The sequence below is a fragment of the Bubalus bubalis genome, chromosome 4 (assembly GCF_019923935.1).
Source record: "Bubalus bubalis isolate 160015118507 breed Murrah chromosome 4, NDDB_SH_1, whole genome shotgun sequence".
NCBI lineage: Eukaryota > Metazoa > Chordata > Mammalia > Artiodactyla > Bovidae > Bubalus > Bubalus bubalis.
The window spans coordinates 284105-310429 of record NC_059160.1 but is presented as its reverse complement, the minus strand read 5'-3'; the positions used below and the strand labels follow the sequence as shown (position 1 = coordinate 310429).

General features: G+C 64.7%; 1 protein-coding gene across 7 annotated transcripts in view; it reads right to left on the bottom strand.

Annotated features, from left to right (window-relative positions):
* SBF1 (SET binding factor 1) overlaps positions 1-23533 on the bottom strand; it is a 30083-nt gene extending 6550 nt beyond the window's left edge. The window contains exons 1-37 of one of the 7 annotated variants that reach the window (XM_025282590.3): positions 23332-23532; positions 17143-17228; positions 16645-16782; positions 16298-16447; positions 16103-16213; positions 15753-15776; positions 15407-15512; positions 15150-15282; positions 14958-15066; positions 14741-14854; positions 14563-14640; positions 14329-14442; positions 14131-14259; positions 13951-14049; positions 13655-13859; positions 13462-13574; positions 12482-12631; positions 12125-12193; positions 11890-12048; positions 11555-11820; positions 11302-11474; positions 11151-11224; positions 10883-11078; positions 10523-10650; positions 9791-9966; positions 9571-9707; positions 9258-9465; positions 8973-9169; positions 8650-8787; positions 6381-6458; positions 5947-6119; positions 5692-5871; positions 5139-5240; positions 4871-5056; positions 4675-4801; positions 4382-4512; positions 4082-4312 (exon numbers count right to left, since the gene is read on the bottom strand). In XM_025282590.3, the coding sequence (XP_025138375.2) occupies positions 4082-4312; positions 4382-4512; positions 4675-4801; positions 4871-5056; positions 5139-5240; positions 5692-5871; positions 5947-6119; positions 6381-6458; positions 8650-8787; positions 8973-9169; positions 9258-9465; positions 9571-9707; positions 9791-9966; positions 10523-10650; positions 10883-11078; positions 11151-11224; positions 11302-11474; positions 11555-11820; positions 11890-12048; positions 12125-12193; positions 12482-12631; positions 13462-13574; positions 13655-13859; positions 13951-14049; positions 14131-14259; positions 14329-14442; positions 14563-14640; positions 14741-14854; positions 14958-15066; positions 15150-15282; positions 15407-15512; positions 15753-15776; positions 16103-16213; positions 16298-16447; positions 16645-16782; positions 17143-17228; positions 23332-23386 (5043 nt within the window). In that variant the 5' untranslated portion in view covers positions 23387-23532. Of the gene's footprint in view, positions 1-4081; positions 4313-4381; positions 4513-4674; positions 4802-4870; positions 5057-5138; positions 5241-5691; positions 5872-5946; positions 6120-6380; positions 6459-8649; positions 8788-8972; positions 9170-9257; positions 9466-9570; positions 9708-9790; positions 9967-10522; positions 10651-10882; positions 11079-11150; positions 11225-11301; positions 11475-11554; positions 12049-12124; positions 12194-12481; positions 12632-13461; positions 13575-13654; positions 13860-13950; positions 14050-14130; positions 14260-14328; positions 14443-14562; positions 14641-14740; positions 14855-14957; positions 15067-15149; positions 15283-15406; positions 15513-15752; positions 15777-16102; positions 16214-16297; positions 16448-16644; positions 16783-17142; positions 17229-23331 lie in introns of all 7 variants that reach the window. The other 6 variants (XM_044940693.2, XM_025282591.3, XM_044940694.2 and 3 more) reach the window with 6 other exon arrangements.
* Between the last annotated feature and the right edge of the window lie 2792 nt (positions 23534-26325).

Genomic DNA, 26325 nt, shown 5'->3' with positions numbered 1-26325 from the left:
GGTGCCACCACTACAGAGCCTGTATGTGCTCCAGAGCCGAGGTCGGCAGCGAGGAGGCCGCTGCACTGAGAAGCCTGCACACCGCAGCTGGAGAAAAGCAGGGCCACAAGTAAATGAGTCAGAATGGAGAGGAGACCTGAAAGGTAGTCGGGGAAAAAGGGTGACGTCACAGACAATTTACAAGGGTGAGAAGGAGCGTCAGCACTCAGAAACATCGCCAGCAGAAGAGCCTGGAATGACGCCTTTTAACTGCCAGGGCTCAAAGTTGTCAACCTAGAGTTCTGCATCCAAGGAAAACACCCTTTCAAGAAGGAAAGCAGAGAGAGAGCAATGAAGGGAACAACGCCGTTTGCCGCGCACCAAAAAGAGCACAACACCCAGGAACGCACCTGCCCGCGGAGGCAGAAGGCCCTACGCGGAGAACCGTGAGACACCGAGGGGAGAAGCTGCAGATGCCCGGCCAGCGGGGAAGACGCCACGCGCTCTGGGACTAGGGGAGTCAGCGCTGCTAGCTCATTCCTGACCGGGCCAGCGTCTGCAGAAACGAGCGCCTGTGGCCAGTGGTTTTCTAGTGCAGCTGGCCCAAACTTCACCTGCTTCTTCGCACTTTGCAGGTTAGGGCCCGCCTGTGAAGCTGATTTCCACACACTGTTTCCAACGTTCTCCAGTACCATGAGTTTCATTTTCACTTCCCATTTCAGAATCAATCACTAAGGTTTTTTTGGCTTTCGTTGATCTAATATCCACATCATCTGAACAGAACTGTATTCTGAAGAACTATCATCTTCTGAGACATTAGTGCATATATCACTTAGACAATCAGAGACAGCATCTGCGTAAGATCCACTGAAAAATTCTTCACTCAAAACTTCACAAAGCATCAGTTTTGAAAATTTCACGTGGATAACATACACAAGGTTGGGACAAAACCCTAAGACAGCAAAATGTGAACGGCAGAAATTCCCTGGTGTCCAGTGGCTGGGAACCCACCTGCGAACGCAGGGGACACAGGCTCGGTCCCTCATCTGGGAAGACCCCAGTTGCCGCAGCCGCAGAGCCACAAGCACCGAGCCTCAGGCTGCGACTGCGGAAGCCCGTGTGCCTGGAGCCCCCGCTCCGCACGGGAGGAGCCTCCACAGCGGGAAGCCTGCTCACCGCAAGCAAGAGCAACGGCTACTCGCTGCAACAAAGCCACGCAGCCAAAAATAAAACAAATCAAAAAATGGACAGAAGACCTAAATAGACATTTCTCCAAAGAAGACATGGATATGAGCAACAGGCTCGTGAAAAGATGCTCAGTATCACTGTTACCAATTATTATAAAAATGCAAATCAAAACTATAGTAAGGTCCCACCTCACACCAGTCAGAAAGGCCATCATGAAAAATTCTGGAACTAGTAAATGTTGGGAGGGTGTGCGGAAGAGGGAGCCCAGCCCCACTGCTGGCGGGATGTAAACTGGTGCGGCCGCTACGGAGAACAGTGTGGAGGCTCCTTAAAAAACAACAGCAGAGCTGCCACGTGACCCTGCAATCCCACCCCAGGCACACATCCAGAAAAGACAAAGCCTCTAATTCGAAAAGACACACGCACCCCAGTACTGACTTCAGCAGTATTTGCGATAGCCTACATGGAAACTCCGTAAATGTCCATCAGCAGATGGGTGGATAAAGGTGTGGCACGCACACACAGAGGAGTACCACTCGGCCGTGCAAAGCATGAAGTAACGCCCCTGCAGCAACATGGATGGACCTAGAGATTATCATACCAGGTGAAACTAAGTCAGAGAAAGAAAATACCATTTGATATCACTTAAATGTGGAATCTAAAGAAGTTATATAAGTGGACTTATTTACACAACAGCAACAGACTCACAGACAGAAAATAAGCTCGGTCACCAAAGGGGCTGAGGGGAGGGGCGAGTCAGGAGTGTGGATTAGCGTGCATGCTCTATCTGTGTAAAACAGGTAATCAGCAAGGACCTGCACAGCACAGGGAGCCTCGCTGTGTCTTGTGAAAACCGACAATGGAAAAAAACCTACTATATATATATATGCTTTCCTGGTGGCTCAGACACTAAAGACTCTGCCTGTAATGCAGGAGACCCAGGTTCAATCCCTGGGTCGCAGAAATCCCCTGGAGAAGGGAATGGCAACCCACTGCAGGATTCTTGCCTGGAGAATCCCACGGACAGAGGAGCCTGATGGGCTATACAGTCCATGGGGTTGCACAAAGTCAGACACGACTGAGCGACTGACACTTTCATATACAGATACACCTAAATCGCTCTATTACACACCCGAAACACAGCAATGTAAATTAACTGTACTTTGAAAAAAAGAAATGGTGAAAATAAAAAAAATTAAAAAGGCACAATAAAGAGATTTTCAAGTGAAAAAAAAAAGCTGGGGGAATTTATCCCTAGCAGATTTGATTTACAAGAAACATTAAAAGTTCTTCAGGGTCTTCCCTGGTGGTCCAGTGGTTAAGAACCTGCCTTGCAATGCAGACGACACATGTTCAATTCCTGCTTGGGGAACTAAGATCCTACGTGCTGCAGGGCAACTGAGCCCGTGTGCCACAAGTACTGAGCCCCCACAACCAAATAAATAAAATCCATACATAAGTATTAGAGATAAAAGTTCAGGCTGAAGAGCAGTGACGCAACAGCAGACCTGCAGGGAGAGGAGGAGTCACTGGGCGGCAGACAGGCGGGCCCTCGTCACCCACGCTGAGCGCTGACAGCTCAGGTGAGGTAAGACGGGCAACGACAGCAGCGGGCATTCCGTGGGGCAGGGCTGTGGGCACAACTCAGTCCCAGAAGACCTGCGGCTGCAGTTGCTAACGGCCGCTACACGCGCTGCAGAGATACAGCTCAAAGCCACACGGTGCTGGTAACGGGAGCGACAGCGCTCAACCATCAGGAGAGCAGCAGCAGCAAGAGAAGAGCAGCGAGGAGAGCAGGCTGGAGGTCAGGCTCCACGTCAGTCAGAGTGTTAGCTGCTCGGCTGTGTCCAACTCTTTGCAGTCCTCTCAAAGGATTCTCCAGACAAGAACACTGGAGTGGACAGCCGTCTCCTTCCCCAGGGGATCTTCCCGACTCAGGGATCAAACCTGGGTCTCCCGCACTGCAGGAGGATTCTTCACCCTCTGAGCCACCAGAAAAACCCATCACACATCGGTGATTAAGTGTAAATGCTTTTGCCGGATCCACAGTGTTGCACGGCAGAGGCTAACACAGGGTTGTACTTATCCCCCAACTAGATTAAAAAAAAAATTTTTTTAATAAAGAGAAAAACTTAGACGTGAAAATACAAATATAAATAGACCAAGAAGTCCAATGAAAGATAGAAATGGATAAAAAGAAGACCTAACCACATGAGTACCAGGAGCTCAGCTTAACTGGAAGGACACAGACCAGTCAGCAGTGGAAGCAGCACAGGCAGGACACGCCACACGGATGCTGGTCTCGGAGGCCAACTCCAAGGCCGCAAGTAGCACGGGGGGAGGACAGGCCGCTCTCTGCGCCTGTGAGCCCCCTTCACCCACAGAGCCAGGACCCAGGCTCCCCCAAACCCTGGGTGGCAGGCTGCCAGTGCTGGTTCTCAACACACATTACAGCCTGCTCGCTCCTCACCGCTGCCCGCTCTCCACACAGGCAGCAGCAGCTCAGGACACCAAGAAATCCCCGAAGCCACCCAGCCAAGGGCGGGGCGGGAGGCTCCGCCCACCGCACAGCCCCCTCTATTCCAGGGCGCACCCGCCAGGTCTGGCAGACAGAGGACAAGAGCGACCTCAGAATCCACCCCAAGCTTCTCTGAAGAGACACCAGGCAGCTGGAGCCCAGCAGAGCGCCGTCCACACGGGGGTGTGCACAGCCAGGAAGGAGAGCGCAGGGGTCTAGAGAGGACACAGGCTCTGCGAAAACCCTGCCAGCCCTTAGGGTAACTCCAAACCTTCTTCAGACTGGGGGGTTCCCCACAGCCTCGGCCACCGCTACCTGCAGACAGCAGCCAGGGTGGGCACTGCAGGCCAGTGGGGGGTGGGGGAGCCCACTCCCAGTCCCCGGGGCCGCACGCACCTCCAGGAGCCGGGAGATGGCGTCGGGCTGGGCTCTGGGCCGGCTGTCATAGCAGGGCCACACCACCCGGCGCCTGCTCTGGGGGGCACCCCCATCTGGCCGCTCTTCCTCCGGGGGCTCAGGGGGCCCCTGCGCCAGTTCCCAGTCGTAGGGGGGGCCCTCGGCCAGCGTCTCCTCGGTGTAGAAGTCCCACACCTTCAGGTTGGACACGTTGCTGTAGGGCCGCAGGACCTGGGGGCGGGCCTGGCATGAGCACTGGGCGTGGAGGGGCCCGGCCACCTCGTCCGGGGCCCGGCTCACCTCCGCGTCCTCCGGCGCATACATGTAGTTGTAAAACACAGGCGTCCGCTTGCTCAGCCGCTCCACGTACTCCCACACCGAGCGGCAGGCCTGTGGGGCCCGGCGGTCCCCCTTCTCCTCATAAAGCAGCCCTGCGGGCGGGTTGGGGGGCAGCGCCGGCCTGCTGACCACGCCCTTCACCACGGGCCACGCCCCTCCCGCAGGCCACGCCCTCCACCGCGGACCGCGCCCACCCCCGTGATCTCCCGGGCCGCCACCACCACCTCCCGTACCCACCCGCCCTGCCCCTGTACCCAGCTCAATGCGTTCATAGTCCGAGTCCAGCAGGAAGGTCCGGAAGCGGCGGGACACGTGATGGTAGCCAAGGAACTTGAGGTAGAAAGGGCTGAACTCGAACTCCATTGGGAACTGCAGGTGGATCTGTGTGCAATCAGGGGTCAGCGTAGAGCGGTCAGCACGCACAGCCCCCAGCCACGGCCACCCACTCACCTGGTGTACACAGTCCAGGAACTGCAGGAAGACTGGAGTGAAGCCACTGCTCTGCCCAGCTAGGGTGTGGGCCCCACGGTGACTGAAGCGATGGCCGAAGGACAGCCACTCCTTCTCCACTAGCAGACGGAAGCCCTCCAGGGTGCGGTAGAAGGGGTCTGAGAGCAGCTGCACCAGGGACACCACCTGCGGCAGCAGCGAGGGTCAGAAGGGCGTGGGCACCCCGCCCCCCGCACCCGCGCCGTGTCCCCGCCCCCCTTCCGCGCACCTGCGTGGTGATGTCCCAGCCGTCCTCCAGGCTCACCAGGACGGAGGAGCCCGAGTCCAGGAGCTCCACCACCAGCACCGACACCTGCAGCAGCTTGTGGATCTGCAGGGACCCGAACCCCTCAGCACCTCCCAGGCCCCCAGGCCCCACACATCCACAGAAGAGGTGGTTGTGCAGGCCCCCGCTAGGGGACAGCCTGTGCCGTGGGAAGGCTGGACAGGCCCAAAGGGCGCAGGGGTGCGTCCCTCCTCCCGCCCACCTGTCAGCGCCTTCTGGGCCCAAAGACCCTCCCTGACACGCCCAGTCCCACCAGGACAGAGCAGTGGGCACCCACACCGCCGGGCCCTGGCCTCCGCCCCTGTCCACCTCCCACCACTGGGAAACAGCCATGACCTCCTCCCAAAGCCAATGAGCAAGTCCAGACCCCACCCACTTGTGGCCCTAAATAACTGGGGGGCAAAAAGCCAGGTGGCCACTGGACAGTCCCTCCCCGTGGCTTCTGCACCCCCTCCCGGTGCCATCCCCCACAGCAGGGTCAGGGCAGGGGAGAGACCTGGATGAGCCACTCTGAGTCTTCCAGTGAGCGCAGGAAGGAGGCGGGACTGGGCTCGGTGGCAGGACAGCCAGGGACGCAGGCCTTCAGCAGCTTCTTGAAACTCGCCTTCACCTGCCGCGCCTCAAACACCTCGATGGGCACCAGCTCCCACTGCTGCAGGGGGTCTGGCCGCACACCCTGGGAGAAGCCAGCTGTGTAAGGCGGGCCCAGACCTCACATCCCCACCCGGCCCTGGGACCCCATCCCAGTCACCTTCAGCTGGGCTTTGTCTCCAATGATATACAGGGCTGCACGCTGCGGCCGCAGAAAGCCTGGCTCAGGAGGGGCCCCGTTGGCCTGGGGGGGGCCCACACCTGCTAGCCGGGAGCCCACATCAGTGCTGAGCCCACCACTGCGCCCACTGGCCCGGACGCTGCCCCATTTACCTGCACAGAGAAGCCAGGTAAGCGCCAGACCGGGGCCAGGGCACCACTTACCTAGGGCTGAGCTCCCAGGAAGGGTAAGGGCGGGACTCGGGGCATCAGGCTGTTAGTGCCCAGGGCTGTGGGGAGGGCTGGGTTACACCAATCTGTCAAGTGGGGCCGTTAGTGCCAGACATGGGGACGTTAGTGCCCATGACCACTCAGTCCCATGGGGACCATCAGGGCCAGATGTGGGGGAGCCGGCCTGAGCGGCCAGTACGGTACCTCGGGGCGCAGTCCGTCTGGAGGCCGAGGCCGCCATGGGGTTGGACAGCGTGGTGACCCTGGCTCTGGGGCTGGGCACTGGGGGTACAGCAGAGAGAAAGCTCAGACCTGGCCCCAGGCCTGGGGGGTGCCCAGCAAGGGGGGAACTATGGCCCGAGGAGACTGGGTGCAGGGCTGGGTTGCCCCAAACCCCCAGGAAGCCCCGGGGAGACAGAGACAGTGGGGGTCAGCACCAAGACCCTCTGGGCCCCCAGGGAACAGAGGACCCAACGGTAGGTAGAGAGGGGAGGGGACAGGCAGGACACTGGGCCTCCTCTGCACCCTCAGCCCATGGACACTGCCAGGGCTGCTCATGACGTGGCCACCCAGCACTCCCTGCCAGGCACACGGCAGCAGGAGGTGACCATGAAGTGCGGCCCAGAGAGGAGGCAGCCCCCAGCCTGGGACCTCCGAGGCTGGTTCAACCCAGGACACAGGCAGGCTCGAGGCTCAAGGGCTGGACGTGCAGGGAGCTGGCAGGACGAGGCTCTGCCCTGGCCTCTGGGTTCCAAAGCCAGCACCAAGCCCCGCCCCTCCTCTGAGCGGGGTGCGGGCCACTGGAGGTGAGCATGAAGGCAGCCTGCCCCGCTGCAGGCAGAAGCATCGCCACCCACAGCAAGCACGCTGTGTCTTCATGACAGTCTGAGCCGAAACCGTGTACAGCGGAGGTGAGCTGAGCCCCTGCCCACCCCGGGCAATGCGGGCACAGCCCATGCCCAGAGCTGGGGGTACCAAGCAGCAGCACAAGCACCATTAGGGGAACCCAGGCACCAGGGGACGAGCGGCCCTGTGGAGAGGGTGCCTGCTGCCTGCAGGGGCTGCTCAGAATCTCTGGAGGGCACAGAAGGCAAGACAGCACGACCATAAAACGTACTGAAGGACGGAACACTATTAACTAGAAAGCGGCGTTCCCAGCAGAGAAATGACGGGGTAAGGTGTGTGCCCCTTCAGAAGGCTGGGTGCCAAAGCTGGGCCTCCCTGGGTCGGCATCCCCATTAACCACCACCATGACAGTGGGACCGCCCGTTTCCACAGCCGACACAGGTCCTGTGCCTCAGGGCGGGGGCAACTGACCGCAGGGAGGGCTGCAGACGTGGGTGGTGAGCTCACAGGAGTCAAGAGTGGGCGGCAGAAGAATCAAGGAAGATGCTTGGGCTTCTGGAAGGCTGGGCCCACAGGCGGTGCCACCAGCCCCCGAGCCCACTTGAGGACCCTAGCGCATCTGGCAGCTAGAGCCACAGCAGAGGAAAACGCAGACAAGTCTGAAGCGAGGGAGGGAATCAGGAAGGCCTGAGTGACAAGTGACCCCTGGTGTGAACCCTGTACCAGACAGGGTAAGGGGGGTCCTCACAGACAGGTGACCCCCATGTGACCTCTGCCGACTGCACACACAGCCGCCAGGACGGCACCAGGTGTGCACAGGTCCCAGGTGGAGACTGTCACATCTGCTGAGGAACAGGCGGCAGTCGGCTCAGGCCAGCATCTGGGCCACAGTCAGGCCAAGGGTGGGCAGCTTCCCAGACCTCGTGCCTCGAGCGGGCAGATGAGCCCTCCAAGCACAGACTGAGAGGCTCTGATCACCAAGCCCCAAGCACAGAGGAGCAACAGGGGTTACATGGCAGCTGGAGGAGGCCCAGTGGGCCAAGAGAACAAACCAGAAGAGGCCAGAGCATCATGAGGGTCCAGGAGGGGAGCTGGGGAGGGGAGACGGGGGCAGGGAAAGGGGAGGCCATCACAGGGCCTCAAGGAGGGGGTCAGGGCGCCGGATGGGGCTGGGGGAGGGTAAGCGCAATGTAGAGGTGACTGCCTCGGAGCAAGACCCCTGGGGAGGCTGCTCCTGCCAGCACACACCCTTCCCCTGCCTGCAGGCCCTGGGGCCCTCGTGGATGTCTGTCTAGAATCCTCTCTCAGTGCCAGGTACTCACGCGGCTCACAACAGCGTTCCCACCCCGGGACACCATCCCCTTTGCACAGCACCACAAGCTCTCCTGCACCACTGAGCACCTCCCCAGTCACCTGGCACCTGTGTCCTGAGGGCGAGGGGCAGGGCCCAGGATGGCCCCTGGTGCATGCCCTGGGCCTACTGCCTCCTCTGCAAACCCCCAAAGGAGTGGTCAGAGCAGGGCCTCAGGACACTTACCTGGTCGCACTACCCAGACACTGCCCCCTTGGGCCTGCCCTCCGTAAATGCCGCCACTGCCCCCAAGTCCTCCCGTCCAAACACACTCACCATGGCTGCCCATGTGGGCGGAGGAGAAGCCGCTGAGCGTGTTGCGGCCGGATGCATCCGCGTAACGAGGCATGGAGCTGACTACAGCCTGCAGGTACTTCTCCTGTTCCAGGCTGCTGGAGTCGGCCTGGGACTGGCCTGGCGTGGGAGGCGGAGGTGGGGGTGGGGCCCTGGGCCCTGGGGGGGCCAGGTGCTGGGGCGGGGCGAGGGTGGCGGGGCGGGACGGGGGGGGGGGGGCGAGGGTGGCGGGGCGGGGCGAGGGTGGCGGGGCGGGGCGAGGGTGGCGGGGCGGGGCGAGGCCCTAGCAGGAGCAGGGCGCCTACCTGGAGAAGGCGCATTCTGGGCCTTGAATAGACCTACGACACCCTTGCCGTGCAGGCCTCCAGAGCGCAGAAGCACAGCCTTGGAGCGCCCGCTGCGCCAGCAGACCACCGGAAAGCGGTTCTGGCGGTAGCAGCGGGAGACGCGCTGCAGAGCGTTGTCCTGGACGCTCTGGGGCACGATCAGCAACCCGGGGTAGCTGCGAGGAGGCAGTGGCCGCGGGTGAGGGCAGCGGCAAAGCCACCGTGGACCCGCAGCCAGCGCCCCGGGGCCGCGCCAGGGCTCACCTGCGGCAGATGGCGTACATGCGGTTCACCGGGGAGATCCGGAAGGGCTCAGACTTGGCCCGGCTCAGGCTGCTGCTCAGCGTGCCCAGCCCCAGGCGCTGGTAGTCCCGGCAGCACGCCCGCTCCACCAGGCTGCTCATGGTCATGCGGTCCGAGGGCTTCAAGGCCGAGGACGGGGTCAGCGTGCTGGGCTCTAGCTCCTCTGACACTGGGGCGGACCAGGCACACACGGTTCGTCACTCACAGACCTCCCAGGTCCCCTACCCTCCACGTGAAGGTCTTCACCCAGACCACCCAGGGCTCCCCACCCCACCAGAGATCTCGTCCTCCTGGTCCTCGGGGGGCGGCTGGCCCCGGTGCTCCCAGCTGGGGGGGTTGTACTTCTTCCGAGTGACATACTGCCGCCCGATAGTCTTCTTGGCGTTCTTCACCAGGTTCCTGGACAGGGTCCTGGGGGGTGGGAGAGCACAGCCAGAGATAAGATGAACAAGGGGACACACACCGTGTCCTGGCCTTTGGGCCCAGTCCCCTACCTGAAGGAAGGTCCCTTGTCCTTGGCACGCGGCGGCCGGCCGGGGGTGTGGGCAGAGCCCAGGCTGAGTGCGAACGTGCCTCTGACGTCTGGTGGGTACCGCAGCTTGTGCAGCTGCTTGCGGAAGAGCTCAGCGCTGTCAGACCCCACCTCCTCGTCAAATGCCATCTTCAGGAGCTGCGTCAGACGGGAGGGCCTCAGAGGCTGGATGGCCTGTGGGCCTGAGCCCAGCCACCAAGGCAGACAGGCCTCCGGGACAGCCCACACTGCATCAGCGGAACACAAGTGTTTCTAATAGGGTGGACGGGTGAGAGCCCTATGGCCAGACGGGCCCCGGAGAAGGCGGCTGGGTCTACCATGGGACCGTGAAGGTCAGTCTCGTCTCTGCGTCCAGAGACGGACACCCTTGAGGGAGCACCCCAAGGACACAGGGCTAACGGAGGGTCTGCTCCCCAAACCGCACGCAGCTAGAGACGGACGCCCCCATCTTTGTGTGCATCCCTTCCGCAGGGGTTTCAGTCAGGCGTGCTCACGCAGCACACTCGACCCGGATCCTGGGGTCCAGCCTCACACACGAGACGGCGAGCCCCAATGGCCAGCATGTGGCATGGGCAGAGGACCCCAAGCTGAGGCGCCACGGCCCCCACACAGAGTCAGGGCCACAGAGGGCTAGGTGCCGGCATCACTGCCCGCCCGTGAGGAGGGCACGAGGGGCCCTCAGACCCCCGCCCACCTGGAAGGTGCAGGAGCGCAGCTGCAGCCCGTCCTGCAGGAGCTGGTCCACAGGGGTCTGGACGCTGATGCGCTTCTCCTTGGTCAGCGCAGCCACCGGGAAGGAGCGGACCACCACCTGCTCCCCCACTGGAACAGGCCGGGTGCGGAGTCAGAGGGAGTGAAGGGGGTCACAGAGCCTCAGGGGACCAGAGCTACGGGGCAGCCGGGGCAGGCAGGGAGGGGTAAACAACAGCCTGTCTCCACAGACCCCCCACCCCTGAGACGGGAGAGGGAGGGGCAGAGAAAGTCCCGCTCGCCCAGGGACCTGGGAGGAGAGGGGAAGCGAGGGTGGGGTGGCTGCAGAGGCCCCGAGGCTCACCCAGGGGGTCGGTGGGCATCCCCGTGAAGATGACCCGGTACGTGGTGAGGAAAACGGCGCCCTCGGCCGGCAGCAGGGCAGGGCCGCCCCCGGGGCCTCCTGCGCCCTCCTCTCGCCCGTCGGGCAACAGGTAGACGCGAAGGCCGTCCAGCACACACTCCTCTCCAGGCAGCAGGCGTGGCCGAAGCAGTTTGGGCTGTTTGGGGAGGGGAGTGGTGCCTCAGGACACGGCCGGGTCCTGGGCCCACCCCCCGCGGCGCCCCCTCACCTTTTGGATGGGGGGCAGCCTCTTGCTCTCTCTGTGCACAGCCTCCAGGGTCTCGATGTGCATCTGGACGATGTCTGGGGGAGAGCAGTTCTCACGCCCAGGCCTGGGCCCGCCCACCCAAGGGGGGTGTTTCCAGGCCCAGACCCCGTACCTGGCACCATGACATGCAGCCCCTTGAGGTGGTCGCTGGTGACCCCACTCTCTGTGCAGACCTTGTCCACAAAGCGGTTGATGAAGCGGACCACAGCCCCGGCCACGTCACAGGTCTCTGCGTCCTCAAAGCCGCTCTCCGTGTCATAGCTCTCCGCCATGCTGCCTGCCATGCTGGCCAGGGAGGGGCACAGTGGGCACCCACCCTGGCCTGAGGCCCACGCCACCCGTCCCCACCCCGGGCCAGGCCCCACCTGTTGGTGACGAGGCTGTTGCTGGCGCTCTCAAGCTCGCCCAGCCCCGCGCGCTCCCGAAGCAGGCGGCTCTTGCTGCTGTCCAGGGGCAGGAGCAGGTAGCTCATGCGGTTGGCGTAGTGGATGGCCTGGCTGAAGACGGTGCTCTCCTCCTTCTGCACCAGCTCCTGCTGCTTCTCTCGGCTCAGCGTGGGCCACAGGCGCCTCTGCTCAGACGCCACGTCCAGGGCAGAACGCTCGTCCTCCTGCACAGGCGCCTCCCCTACCTGCCGCAGGGCCACAGGTGAGCGAGAGCCAGGCCCGCCCATCCCCCGGCCCAGGGAGCCCCCACACACCGAGAAGGGGTCTCGGTCCTCGGCAGGCTCCAGATAAAGGGCCCGGATGTGGGTCTGCACGTCCCCGTAGAACATGGCCTCCCAGAACTGCGGTGTGCTCCACACCACGTGCTCCTGCACACAGCTGTATGCGAACTGCGTCACCCCTGGGCTCAGCTTCTGCGGAGGCCCAGTGCGAGAGTCAGCGGGGCAGCCGGAGCGGGCGGAGGGAGACCCCGGCCACCCCAGCACTCACCCGGCAGAAGGCAGTGACCAGGGGCAGTAAAGCAGCTGCGATGCCGTGCTCATCCAGGGAGGTGCAGTCCTGCGGCAGCCAGGGGTGTCGGAACCCTGCCCAGTGCGCCCCACCGGCACCGCCGCCAAGAGCGGCACCTCCTGCCGTCCCTGACCTGTCTGCACCAGTCCCCAGGCTGCCCAGAGGCTGAGAGCAGGAGGCCTCTGCACGCGAGCCCTCCTGGGCCACCCTCAGCAGCAGACCAGGGCCTCCCAGCTGTCGCACTGCCGAAGAGGCACCCTCACGGGCTGGCTGCAAAAGCCCTGCCCGCCCCCGCCCGCGGCATCCTCGCCAGCAGGGTGTGAAGCCTGGCCTCACCTGCAGGCAGCAGTTCATCATGCGGACCACGAAGTCGAACTGCTGGTGGTCCAGGACGGCGCGGTTCTGCTGCACGTGCAGGCGCAGCTCCTGGGCGAGGCAGCGGCGGGCCGCACGCCCCTTCAGGGCCCTCAGCACAGCTGGGAGCAGCTGCAGACAGAGCCACAGGGATGAGGGCTCCAGCCTGTGGACACCCCCGCCATGCCCCGCGGGTCTGCAAGGAGGCACAGGGAAGGCCCGGCCCAGAGGTGGGGGCTGGAGCACAGGCTCTCCGCTCAGAGGAGGCTGGAAGCCACTCAGGTCCGATCTGCACCAGACTCGGCGCTCCATTGCCCAGGAGAGGCCGGCACTCCAGCGCAGCCAGCCCTGCCCACACGCGGCTCACGACACGGCCCGCGTGCCGAGGGGCTCTGAGGGAGGTGACCCCGTGGCCGGCCAGGCCCTGTGCCCAGAACACATGTGCCAGCAGCCAGCTCAGCACCGCGGGCTCAGAAGGGCTACACTGAGACTTCTGTTACTACCGTGCTCTCTGAAATGATCAGGAACCCATGCGGGGCTGCTGTGAGCACTAAGTGCTTCATGGACAACCACACAGCCACGACCCACAAGACAGACGCAACTGACTGTCCTGAGACCTGAAGCGTCAGTGGACACCACAGGGTGGAATGCTAAGTGACGTCCACTTTCTACAAATTAAAAAAACACAGATGCCTGTACATCTACACTACTTTTTGTGAGAGAGAAAGAAAAACCACTAAAACCCTTAGGATGTTCTGATACCTAAACGCTGAAGGAAGTCCCCCTGCAGGCCGCCTCCAGCTGCTCTGAGCTGGAGGGAGGGGGACCCAGGCCTGGCGTCCACCCGCCCTTCTCGCCGGCCCAGCTCCCGCCAGTGGCCCACAGGGGAGGAGGGCCAGGGCTCCTCTGGGGGCTGCCGTCCCGGCCCAGAGCAGCCACACAGAGCGCCCGGCACCCCTCACCTTCTTGGCCTCCAGCATCTTCCCCTCGAACACATAGGAGATGCAGTTCCGGACCACCTCTAGCCGGCGCGCGCTGGTACCATGCAGCCCGCCACTCCGCTCCACAATGGCCGCTGGGGAGCAGACAACACGCTCACCTCTGACCTCGTGGCCGCTCTCAGCCACACGCACACCCCCCCTCCCAGCTACGCACTCATGGGCGGCCCCGAGGGCACAGTGGTCCTCTTCTCAGCCTTCACAGCTGGGGGCGCGCCCTGCATCTTGGCTGCGGCCTGATCCACGATCCACTGCACCGTGCCCTCGTCCAGCCGGGGGAAGGGCCGGGGCGCCCGCCGCAGGTGGCTGGCCTCGCCCGGCCGCTGCAGCTTGTGCATCGCCACAGCAGGGTACGGGTTCTCCTGGGGACACAGGCAGGGTGGGCGAGCGGCCCCGCCGGGGCAGCAGGATGGCCTCGCCAGACCAGCCCCCAGCTCGCGTCACCCGCCTTACGTTCTTGTAGAGCTGCTCGGCCAGTTCCTTGACGTGACGCAGAACTCGCTGGGGGTGGTTCTCATCTGCCCGCATCCGAGCGACGTCATGGGCCACCAGCTGGGGGCGGAGCAGAGTCAGGAGGGCTGGCTGGGGCAGGAAAGGGGTGGGGGGCTCCTCCCAGCTGGGGTGGGGGTGCACCTCATCAAACAGGTCCGTAGGGCGGTAGGGGACCCCGCGCTCGGACACGAAGCCTGCAAAGGCCATGCCCTCCAGCACCTTCATCAGGAAATCATCCTCCACCAGCCCGCGCTGGCCCAGGAAAGCTGCCTGGGGTACACAAAGAAGTCAGCCCTCGGGCACCCTTCTCTGCCCACCCGCGCCCCGCCTGGCGCCCACCTTATGGAAGCGGATGACGGGCTCCGGGTGGATGCGGACCATGTGCAGACACCAGCGGTAGCCTTGCAGGAGCTGAGCAAAGAGCCGCAGGAAGACGGCGCGCAGCTCCTTGTCCTGGGGCACACGCGCGGCTGAGCCCCCGCCCCACCCTCCTGCCCGACCCCCACACACCCGCCATGGCACCTCCTCCAGGACTCAGCGGCTGGGGGCCCCCAGAGCTGCAGTGACGCCCACCTGCATCTTCAGGGAGGAAATGGACGTTGTAGGTGGAGGGAAGGCAAGATCGGCCAGCTCCAGCTCTGGATCCAAGACCTGTGGAGGCAGCAAGGACCAGGGTCGGCTGCACACCAGCCCCAGGCCGCGGGCCTCTCTGCCAACCACGCGGCCCCGCCGTGGCCCCCGCGCGCCTCACCATGCTCAGGATGCTGTGTGTCTGACTCTGCAGCGGCTCAGGCAGGGGAGGGATGTGCACACACTCGGGGACAGTCACCGTCCCGCCATCTAGATCAGCAACAATCACGTCCAGCTGTGCAGCAAAGGGAGCCAGAGGTCAGGGACCACGGGCCGCTCGGCAGGGCCCGGGGTCGGCCCGGCCCGGAGCAGCAAGGCAGGTCCCGAGCAGGCCTCACCAGCTCCTGGGCCTCTGCCTGGAAGGCGGCGTTGACTCCGATGATGAAGGGCGTGGGCGTGCTGAGCACCTCCAGGAGCTGTGCCGGCAGGATGGGCACGTAGGTGAAGCTGCAACAGGCCGGGGCTCAGTGCGGCCGCCCCGCGAGGGCTGGGGCGGGCAGAGGGGCCGCGGGCGGCACTAAGGCAGGCACCTGTATCTGAGCGGGAACAGCAGCGCCAGGAGTCCCCGGCAGGCGTCCGAGAGCCGCTGGTAGCTCCGCGACAGGAAGAGCACCTTGTGCTCGGTGAGCGCCGCGCAGAATAGGGACAGCACATTCGTGATGCCTGAGGGGGAGACGGGCTCAGGGGCCTGGCGCGCAGGGCGGCCTCGGCGTCGGACCACCGGCCGGGCAGGCGGACGGGGCACTGTGCAGGGGGGCTGGGGGGCCTCACGGGGGGCCAGGCTCACCCAGCTGGCGGAATAGCAGGGCCACGCTGCAGCGGCTGATGGGCAGTGAGTCGGTCAGCGGGGTCTGAATGACCTGCCGGTCCCCAGCGCCCAAAGAGATGGTTCTCTGCAGAGAGAGGGGCCAGGGCTCAGCTGCTCCGACCAGACCTGCGTCAGCCCTGGGCTCCACAGCCTCAGGAGAGCCTGGGGGGTGGACAGACCCCCAGGTGGGACTGGCAGGGATGGGGAGGGGCAAAGGCCAAGCCCGGCTTCTGCCAGCCCCAGCAGCGCTCCAGAGAAAACTTTGGGCCTCTGACCTGGGGTGAGGATAGGGCCTAAATGGGCAGAAGAAACAAAGAATCCGTACCACTCCATCCTCACCAGAGTCCAGCTGCACAGGACAGACAGGCAGAGAAACACGGTTAGACACACCCACACGTGGGGGCACAGACCGGGAGCACAGACAACCAGAGACAGGCACACCCGAGGAGCGCGTGGGCAGAGGACACACAGCTGCGGGTGGAGAGCCAGGCGGGAGCCGGGACACGAGGCCGGCAGGGCCACGGGAGGCGGCGGCTGCCAGCGGCACCGACACAGGAGGGCATCCGAGGCGGGCCGCTCCACCAGACGGGACCCCGAGGGCCTCCAGGCCCCACTCCACAGCCTCGGACACAGGAGGGCCTGAGGCTGCAGGTGACGGCCTGCCCCCCAACCCACCTGCGAGCCCCCGGCCAGGGGGATGACGCACGTCAGCAGGTTCCCGACCACGTTCTCCAGGCCCACGTTCAGACCCTCTACGTGGATGGTGTAGATGAGGCCAAGGCTGTTCTGCAAGGATCACAGGCTGGGGATGACAGTCCAGCCAGCGAGGGCACCCCACAGCCGACCTGGGGAGCCAGCTGCCCGCCTCACCCTGAACACCTCCACGTGGTCCAGCCGTGACACCAACACCAGCGTCTTTGGAGCAAACAGCTGGCCGGGCGTGGGGGGCGGCAGTGCCCCCGGGCCCCCCTCATCGGCCTCCTCATCCCGCTCGGTGGCGTCCCGGGCACACAGCTCTTCCTGCGGACAGAAGCCGTCTGCCGGGGTCTGGGCGCATCCCCAAGCCCAGTGGGGAGGGGGCGGGGGTCCAGGCAACGCAGACAGGCCTGGCAAGCTGGCAAGTGCAGCCTCCGCAGGGTGGAGGACCAGACACAGACAGGGAGAGACACGCGTGGCGGGGGAGCGTCCGCAGCCGGAGGCTGGCCCGGCGGGCTGACCTGCGTGGGCTCCACAGGCTCCCAGAAGGTCAGGCAGGCACAGTAGTGCCGCTCGGAGTTGATGTCGGTGAGGACAGCGACGAAGAAGGTGGGCGGGTTCCGCTCAGGACACAGCTGCCACCCGCTGGGCTGGCAGAACTGGGCGGGAGGGCGGGTCAGCGGTCAGCGCCCACTGCCCCCAGCCCTCGAGGGGCCGCAGGTCAGGCCCAGCACCGGGGGGCAGCAGGCTCTGCCACCCAAGTGCCTTGCCTCCCGGAGCTCAGCACCCTGCCCACAGGAGGAGGGAAGAGCCTCTGGCCGCTCCGTAGGGATGAGGACCCTGGGACGAGGGACAGGCCCCCATCGTGAGGCAGGGACGTGACGGGGGCTCCCCACCCTCCAAGGCAGCGACGTCGCCCTGTACCCAGCAGGGCCAGGCACTGTGGTGACCCGCAGTGTCTGCCCCGCCGCCTCGGCACCCCCAGCCCTCAGCCCCAGGCCCTGGGGCGCCCCACTCACCAGCTCGATGCCCTGAGGGAATGGGTTGTCCTCCCAGTCCTTCTCTGGGAAGCGCTGCAGGATCTGGCCCTGGCCTTCCCCACTCCCTGAGGACAGGAGCGGGGGTCAGGGCACCGCCCGAGCCCCACACCCCCACGCGACAGGAGCCTCGAGGGTCCGAGCGGAGCCATCTCTCTCACCTGCCCTCATCTGGCACCAGACCAGCCCCAGCTCCCAGACCTACAGTTTCCCTAAAGACAATTGCATAAGGAGACACTGCCGGGCTCTGCAGCCCAGGCCCACCAGGGGCGTGGAGAGGAGCCCGGCTGTGGGTCGGGGTCCCCAAGAGCACATGGGCCTCCCCACAGAATAGAATGCAAGCTGATGGTCGCCAGCGGGCAGGGCGGGTAGATACACTGGGAGATTGGGACTGACGCCTGCACACCACCAACAGAAACAGGTAACTGACCGGGGCCGTTGCAGAGCACGGGAAACGACCCAACGCTCTGCAATGACCTTCACGGGAACAGAATCTATAAAACTGTGTCAGTGTTACTGGCTCAGTCGTGTCCAACTCTTTGCGACCCCATGGACTGTAGCCCGTCAGGCTCCTCTGTCCATGGGATTCTCCAGGCTGGAACACTGGAGTGGGTAGCCGCTCCCTTCTCCAGGGATCTTCCCAACCAGGGAAGACTGAACCAGGGTCTCCTGCACAGCAGGCAGATTCTTCACCGTCTCAATAGTTAATTCACTTTCCTCCACAGCAGAAACTTAACACAACATTATATATTAACTATAATCAAATAAAAAAAAATTTAATGACCTGGAAATTTTAAACAGTAAAACTATGAGAGCCTCAAAAACACAAAAAGATAAAAAAAAAAGAACGCAGGTGCCCTGGCCCAGGGGATGGCAGCAAGGGGAGCTCAACCCGCCCACCCTCAGCCCCTGGGCCCAGGTCCCGCCCCCCACGCCTGCTCCCCCAATCAGAGCCCCCCACTGCGAGCCAGCTCCAGAAGGGGAGAGCTGTTCCCGACTCCCCAGCCAACCCCCAGCTCAGGCCCTCAGCCCACAGCCCTGCCTCCCCTCACCCGCCAGCCCAACAAAGGTCTCACACCGGTGTGGGTGCCAGGAAAGGACCACCCGTGCCTATGGCCCCAGACTGCTGCGTGTTCCTGCTGCCTCAGAGGCAAACAGGACCAGCAAAGGTCCCAGAAGAAGGCCAGAGAAGGGTGGGGCTGGCAGGAAGGACAGGAAGGCTCTTCTGAGCCCTGAAGCTGGTGGGCACAGCTCTGCCCCCTGCCCACACGGGCCACCACGCACACCCACCGTGCACACGCCACACGGCTGTGTGCAGCCCTGGGCCCCCTGGACCAGGGGAAGGGCATGTCCCTGCGCCCCCAGCCTCCTAGCTCCCACGTGTTCCCCAGAGACCCCCTCCAGGCGCAAGGCACTGTTCCCAGTCCAGCCCACACAGGCAGGGCCAGCTGGAGACCCCTCCCTCCTGCCCACCCTCCACGGAGCCAAATCTGGAGGCGTGATGCGAGCCCAGTCGGGGAACCACTTTCCTCACAGAATTCGAGGAGGATGAACAGGGGTCTCTGACCCAGCAAGGCAGCAGCTCAAGCAGGAAAGATAAAATCCCTCCACCTCCACGTCCCACTCTCAAGCAGGTCCCGCCGCCGTCTGCTCAGACCAGCCTTGACTGCCGCCCAAGCCGGCAGAGGAGCAGGGGCAGAGGGAGGGCAGGAAAGCCGAAGTGTGCAGCCTCTGCGGACCTGCGAGACGCGGTCCCACGTCCAGCCAGCCCAAACCTGAACGGACGGACGCAGGAGCCTCAGACAGAGCTGGGGCCTGGACCCAAGGGCGCTGGCAAACAGGCCCCAGAGGGCAGGGGAGGGGGCTAGTCTCGCGCCCACCACCCTCCAGGAGGAAGACCAGGAGCAGGTAGGTGGCTGCTGGCTGGGGAGGGGGAAGGGCTGTGACTCTGACTCACAAAACCTCAGCTTCCTGCGGCCCTCCCCTCCCCCACTGACACCGAAGGAGGTGGCAGACAAGCCAGGGTGGGGAGGACAGGTGTCTGCTGCTGCCACACCCAAACACACACACACACGCACACGCGTGCACGCACACACACACCCCGGGCCCTCCAGGCCCACCCCGAGGGCTGCCCTCAACAAGCCCAGGTTCGCGCGCCCTGCACGGGGCTCCTCCCCATCCACGCCCCCAGAGGCTGCCTGTGTGCAGCCCCAAACCGCACCCAGGGCTCACCCAGTTCTGGCCACGAGGCAGCAGGAGGAGGGAGGAGGAGGGGGTGCGCGGCTGAGGAAGGCAGCCTCTGCCCCCAGCACCCCCCAGAGCTGGGGCAGGCGGCCTGCAGAGGGCTGCTCCCCACGCCCCACCCTCTGGAGGCAGGCAGAGGAACCGGCCACTGGCCCCCCATGGCCCACCCTTTGTGCAGAGCGTCAACTCCCAGAGCAGGCTCTGCCTCCAAAGAGCAGGCTTTCCTGGACCCGGAGCCCTCCCAAGCCACCGACAGAAGTGAGAGGCAGCGGGGGCTGGGGAGGCGGCAGGGCGGTAAGCGGACCCCGCCAGCTCCTCCCCTGAGCCACACCAGCCCCAAAACTGGCCCTCAGGCCTCAGCCCAACGAGCATCACCTCCTCAAGCCAGCGCTCCGAATACTGCCCACGCACGAGGGCTGCGGTGGGACCCCAGGAACCTCCCACCCCCTACCACTGCCTTCTGGGGTTCCTGGGGCACCTGCCGGCTAGACAGGCGCTCCACCACCAAGAAGCTACATCCTGTGCCCCATGGCCCTCAGGCTAACCAGCCTCGGCCGCAGCTCCCACGCCCAGCCCCTCCCACCCCACAGGCAGACTGGCTCCTGGGGGGAAGTGCGGGCAGCTTCCTGAGCCCCACTCACACTGGGCGCGACGTGGGCCTCCCCTGATGCCCTCCCCCTCCTCCAAGACCCCAACCTACACCTCTGCTCTGTGTCAACAGGGGCCCGGCTGCAACCCAGCTGCGGGCCTGCATTCTGGGGGTGGGAGGTATCTGCCACATCGCCCAGCACCCCCAGCAATCCCAGCTTCTGAGGCCACGGAGGGGACCTAGAGCAGCTGAAGTTCCTGCCCCACCTCGGGTAGACAGAAGAGAGGACATCCCCACCCCCGTGACAGGACTGACGCAGCCAGCCGGCGGGGAGTTGCAGGGCCGGCCTCTGGGGGCCTGGAGGAAGGACACAGATGCCCCCTGAGATGCAGGCAGCGCAGAGCTTCCTCCTGCAGCCATTCTCTGCACAGTCAACCCCGCGGGGGGAACACAGAGCGCGCGGCTGTCATCCCCAGCAACGCCGTCACCAGTGCCAGGCTCCGACGCGTGGGCCAGCCCAGGCCAGCAAGTGCTGGGGGCAGAGGCGACGGAAGGGGGGCAGCCTGCTCGGCCACCCCTCCCACTCAGCGCTCACGCTCGGAGACCAGCCGGGCCGTCGGAAGGAGAGCACCCTCCTGCTGGTCCACCCCCCAGACCTCAACACAGGGCCCCCCTGCCCGAGGCCAGAGCACAGGACTCGGCAGAGGGGTTGCAGCCTCTCCAACCTGCCGGTCAGACAAGCCTGGGTCTGACCTGAGGCCTTGGACCCTTCGGGCTCCCAGCCCTGGCCAGCCCAAACAGCTCCGACCTGCTCCAGGGAGGGGCAAGGCCATGGGTGGGGAGAGGTGACTGGCTCAGGGCTGGAGAGCCCTCTCCTCAGACAAGACCACCCTGGCCAGGATATGGGCATAAGGGGCTCTCTGGCCCCCATGATGTCCCCAGAGCTGGGCCAGGGTGTAAAATGTGCTAAACCCAGGTCCTCAGTGAGAAGTGCCCCCAACTCATCAGTGGAGGAGCCTGCAGCCTCTGAGATGAATGGAAGGGTCCCACCCCAGCCCCTCCCTGCCCTGCTACCTAGAGCCTTCTGCTAGGTAGCCCCACAAAACCAGAAGCTCCCTCAAGCAAGGAAGATGTCCAGATGCCAGCCAGGGACAAGACACCCGCCATGCCTACCCTCTCCACTGAACCCAAAGGCCCCGTGACCCTGGGCTCAAGGCCGAGGAATGCCAGCAGGCAGGGGCCCTCCACCTCCAGCTAAGGCGCCCACTGCCACGAGCGTCCACACGTGTGCGGCTCAGCATCAACAAGGCACCCGTCACTTCCTGGAGCTTCCTGTGTGAACTCGTCATGTGTGCATGCCCACCCCGTGCTCACACAGCCGGCCGGGAGGCCTCTGTGACTCATCCCGTCACCAGGAGAGGAGACTGAGGCGCAGAGGCCGCAAGACTGGCCCGAAGTCACAGAGGCATCAAGAGGCAAGGCAGGAGCCTCAGGCTGTGCTCCTCTGCTTCAGCCTGGGGGGCTGTTCCTCACAGGCTGGACCAGGCCTGCCAAGGAAGGCCCTGAGGCGAGGTGGCCAGCCAGCAGCTCCAGCAGCAGCTCCAATCCTGGAAGGTAATGGTTAGGGGGTTCCACGGCCCCCAGCCCTACTGCAGGGGACATCTTGAGACTCCCTCCTTCCTGTCGCTCAGGGTGACTGGCACTGTGGTGCCAGCCTTCCGCCCTGTCCCGCTCAGAGGCCACATGCTCCGCGGGTGCCCACCGCCCACGAGGCTCCAGCCAGCTCGTCGTGGAGCCCACCGAGGCTGCCTCTCCTCTCCCTGACACGCACTCCAGCTGCCGCCACCATCAGCCTCCCCCGGCTTCTGCCTCCTCAGCCGCCCTGCGCAGCCTGCGGCGCCCTCAGCCCCCAAGCCCACACTGCTTACGCAGTCCTGGGGCCCTCACGCTGGGGCCGCACCTCAGCCAGCCCGGTCGCCCCAGACCCTGTGCACCCCCTGCTGCAGGTGGCACAGCCTTCTCGCTGCCCCACCCCACATGTCCTGGAGAAGACGGCTCTCCCTCTGGGCCTGAACGACACTCACAGCCTGCCACGTGCAGGCTGCACGGCGAGGACGACTGGTCCTGGCCCAGAACGCCGCCCCTGAAGGCAGAGACGTGCTCAGCAGCCAGGGTGTCGAGGGTGTCGGGCGGACAGGACAGGTAGAGGAGTAAGCGCTATACGAAAGGGCGCTGAGGAGGGTGGGGGCCCAGCAGGCACAGGCTCGGGGAGAGGCAAGGCCAGGAGAGTGGCAGCGGCAGCCCAGGCGCCAAGAAGCAGGGCAGACTGGGGGTCTTGGCCCCACCCTCAGGCTCAAGGCTCAGCCCCAACCTGACCACACAGCTGTCTCCACCAGCCCCAAAGCCATGCCTGCCCTCCTGTAGTTGGGGTCTGAGCCACAGCGAGGCTCTGGGCTAGCCTGGGTGCGAGTCCCACTCGCTCTGTAGTGGCTCAGACCAGGTACTCAACCTCTCCACCCGGACTCCAGTGGACAGATGGGGGCAACGACAGGGAACCCTGGGCAGGCTGCTGGGAGGAGGGAACGCACTCATGCACACAAAGGGCGGTGCGGGGCCTGGCACACGGAGCTCGCTCCCCAACGCGACGTCTCCGCGGCCGGTGCTGATGTCATCGTCAGGCTTTTTCCTACCCTCTGGGCTGAAGGGCTCTCAGACACAGGTGGTGACCCGAGACACGGACCCCCCGGCCACGGGCACCAGTCACCAGGCTCGGTGGGCAGGTATGAGGTGGGCAAGCCCTTTGCCAGGAATACTCTTGTCTCTCCTCCCCACAGCTCTTTCCGGAGTCCTCCGAATACCGGCTCAAACGCCGCCTCTTCAAGAAGCAGTCCCTGAGCCCCAACCCTGTCTGCACGCCCCCCAGCCTCCCGGGCCTGAGACACGGCACAGGGGCCACAGGCTCCAGGCCAGCGGTCCCGGGGGTCAGAGAAGGGGCTTGCAGCTGACCGGCCCGTGCCCCTGGAGGCAGGGCCGTCCGGCGGTCGGCCCCCGCGAAGGGAGCCCGTCCCACCCAGCTGGGAGGCGCAGGCCGAGCTGCCCCGGGCCCTCCCGCCTCCCGGCGACGCCGAGGCGCGGCCCGGCCGCCTCTGCCTTGACGGCGGCCGGCGAGCTCGGCCCGCCCCGTCACGCCGCGCGGCCCACGTCGGGGAGGCCGGGCCCCGTGACCCCCGACCCCGGGTGGCGGGCCCGGCGCAGCGAGTGCCCGGCGGGCCCGGGGCCGCGCCCCCGCCCCTTCCCGGCCCCCGGCCCTCAGCCCGCGGCCGCGCGCCGGCACTCACCGCGCGGGTGCGGCCCGAACGCCACCAGCACGAAGTAGTCCGCGAGCCGCGCCATGGCGAGGGGCGCGGGCGGGCTCCGCGGCTCGGGCACGCGAGGGCGGCGCGCTCATGGCCCGGCCCCGGCCCCGGCCCGCGGGCCCCGGACGCCCCGGGGTAGGTTCGCGGCGGCCACCAGGCTTCGCGCCGCCATCTTCCCAGCCCGCCGGCCCGCCCGGCCGCGCCGTGCGCCTGCGCGCTCTCGCCCCGCCCCCTGCAGGGCGTGGCCCGGAGCGCGCGCCCTCATTGGGCCTCGCCCCTGGTGGGAGGAACCCGAAGCGGCGCGCCCTTATTGGGCCGCGCTCCCGGGGGCGGGGCTCCGCGTCTCCCCGCCCCCAGGCGGTGACAGCGGCAGCGGCTCCGGGTCGCAGGCTCGCTCGGCCCGGGTGGGAGCGCGCCCCCCGGCCGCGGCGCCCTCGCAAGGCGTGGGGGCTCGGGCCCTGCCCCGGGCGCTCTCAGTCTCGGGTCCGCGCGGCTCCAAGGGTCTCCCCGCCCGCGCTGTCAGCCCGGAGAAAGACTGGAAGGCGCAGCCCTGCGCACGGGCCTCCGGGACTGGGAGGGGCCCTGGGACGTCCCGGACGCCGCCATCCTGGCAAGGGAGGGGGCCCACTCAGGCCTGCCCTTGGGGTTCCCTGCCTGAGGAACGGAGGCCCCACTTTCACTGGCCCCACTCGGGAGCCCGGTCTCAGTGAGGCGAAAAAACGCTTAACATACGTGCCTTCAAAACAGCGCGCCGCACACCCTGCCGTGAAGAGCAGGGAGCAGGCTGCCCCGCTGAGGGTCCCGGCAGTGCCGCCCACCCTCGGGCCCCGCATGGCACACGGATGGGCAGGAGGGTCTCAGAGTCTGGGGGCAGACACTAGGAGACGCGCCACGCGGTGGGGGGAGCCTCGGGGCTGCCGCTGACATACTGGGACCGGGAACTCGTTCCTGGATGAGTGTGGCGCTTTAAGAACCTGTGAAGGAGCAGACTGCGGAGAAGGCGATGGCACCCCACTCCAGTACTCTTGCCTGGAAAATCCCATGGACGGAGGAGCCTGGTAGGCTGCAGTCCATGGGGTCGCGAAGAGTCGGACACGACTGAGCGACTTCACTTTCACTTTTCACTTTCATGCATTGGAGAAGGAAATGGCAACCCACTCCAGTGTTCTTGCCTGGAGAATCCCGGGGACGGGGGAGCCTGGTGGGCTGCTGTTTATGGGATCACACAGAGTCGGACATGACTGAAGTGACTTAGCAGCAGCAGCAGCTGATGGTCCTGCTCCCCCCTCGCAGGCGGGAGCCCCGAGAACCCAACTCAGAGAGGGCTGGAGGAGAGGACCACTGGGCCCCCCGCCCTGTCCTGGGCACAGGCCCTGTCACAGCCTCTTCTGCTTTTGATGAGTGCTGGGATGAGAACCCCTCCTTTCTGCCCCAGCTGGCTGGAATTGGTTTTTCTCACTTCTACCTCAAAAGGTCCTGGCCACCACACTGCCACACCACTGAGCTCGTGCATGGGCAGGCAGTGTCCCCGACAAGCCCTCTGGCTTGGCGCCTGAGCCCAGGACAGACTCTCCTGCAGAGACGGTGGGGACCCTGCCCCCTATATTCCCCCACCCTCAGGCCCTGTTTGCAAGGAGCCCACTCCCTGAGCCCTCTCAGAGGCACTTTAGGGTCAAGGGTAGGGTTAGGGCCGCTTCCCGAGCATGATGCCCCTGCTCAGATTTCTTGCTAGCACCCTGTACCTGTCCCCCTCAGGGTGCGTCCCCCGCTCCTGAGCGTCTGCACCTTCCCACCCGCAGCGGGCGTGCCTTCTCCAGTCCTGGGCCCCTTGGCTCCCTTTCCGTCCTTTCACCCCCACCTGGCATGGCTCCAATGCCCGTCACCCTGCCAACACCCTCGCCCCCCACCTCCCCGACTGTTTTCACTGTACCCAGCTGGCAAACCCCAACCACGCACAGTCCTGCCCACCCGTCTCCTCCAGGCCTGTAGCACCAGCTGGTGCGGAGTGGCACCACACAGTGACACCACGGCCCCAGCTGTGGGTCGCTGCTCTCCCCGCCGCCCAGCCAGCCCACGTCTGGCCAGCGCTCTTCGCTCTGCAGTTTCCTCAAACCTCTGGTGCCCGCTCATGTGTCTCAGAGATGACCCCGCTGGCCTCTTTCACAGAGAAAACAGACCTGCATCACGGCAAGTCTGGCCCTCAGCCCCCGCCACCCGCCCACCCCTGCCCCCCATCACAGTTACACAGAGGCTCTGCCCCTCCTGCCCTCTACCCACCTCTGGCTGTTTGCTGTTGATGCCCCAGCCTCATCTTTCTCTCTCTAGGATTCTCACCATCAGGATCAAACTCAGTCTTTCCCACCTTAAGACACTCAAGCAAAGCCTCACTAGACGCGTCTACGCAGCCAAAGGCTGCCCTGGCTTTTCCTGCCCCATGCCCAACTCTCCAAAGCATTCCTCCACTGCCGCCAGCACGCCCGCCTCTTGTGCTTCCCTGCTCTGCTTCCTGTTTGTTTCCATGGCCGAGCAGTGCTCAGGTGGCCAGCCTGTCATTCCCAGAAGTGGCTCTGCACTGGGCACCCGTGGGGGAAGCCTGTGGGTTCCCCCTGGGGGAGCGGCCCACACACAGTTAAAGACCACAAGTGGCAGGAGCTGTGCCACGCGGGGCAGTGGGATCACAGGGGCCTCTGACCCAGTCTGGAGCCATGGGGTGAAATAAGCTCCCAGGCTGTGCCCTTATGCCAGAGGACACCCTGCCCAGGGGCTGTGGAGGAAACGGACCCCAGGCCTTCGGTGGTACCAAGTGTTTTGAGAGGAAGAATGCAGACGGACACTGCTGAGGCTTTCCTCCCCCTGACGTAGAGACTGGGAATTTTTATTTCTTTTTCCTTTATTTAGTAAAAAAAAAAAAATTTGGACTTCCGTGGTGGTGCAGTAGATAAGAATCCACCTGCTAAAGCAGGGGACACAGGTTCA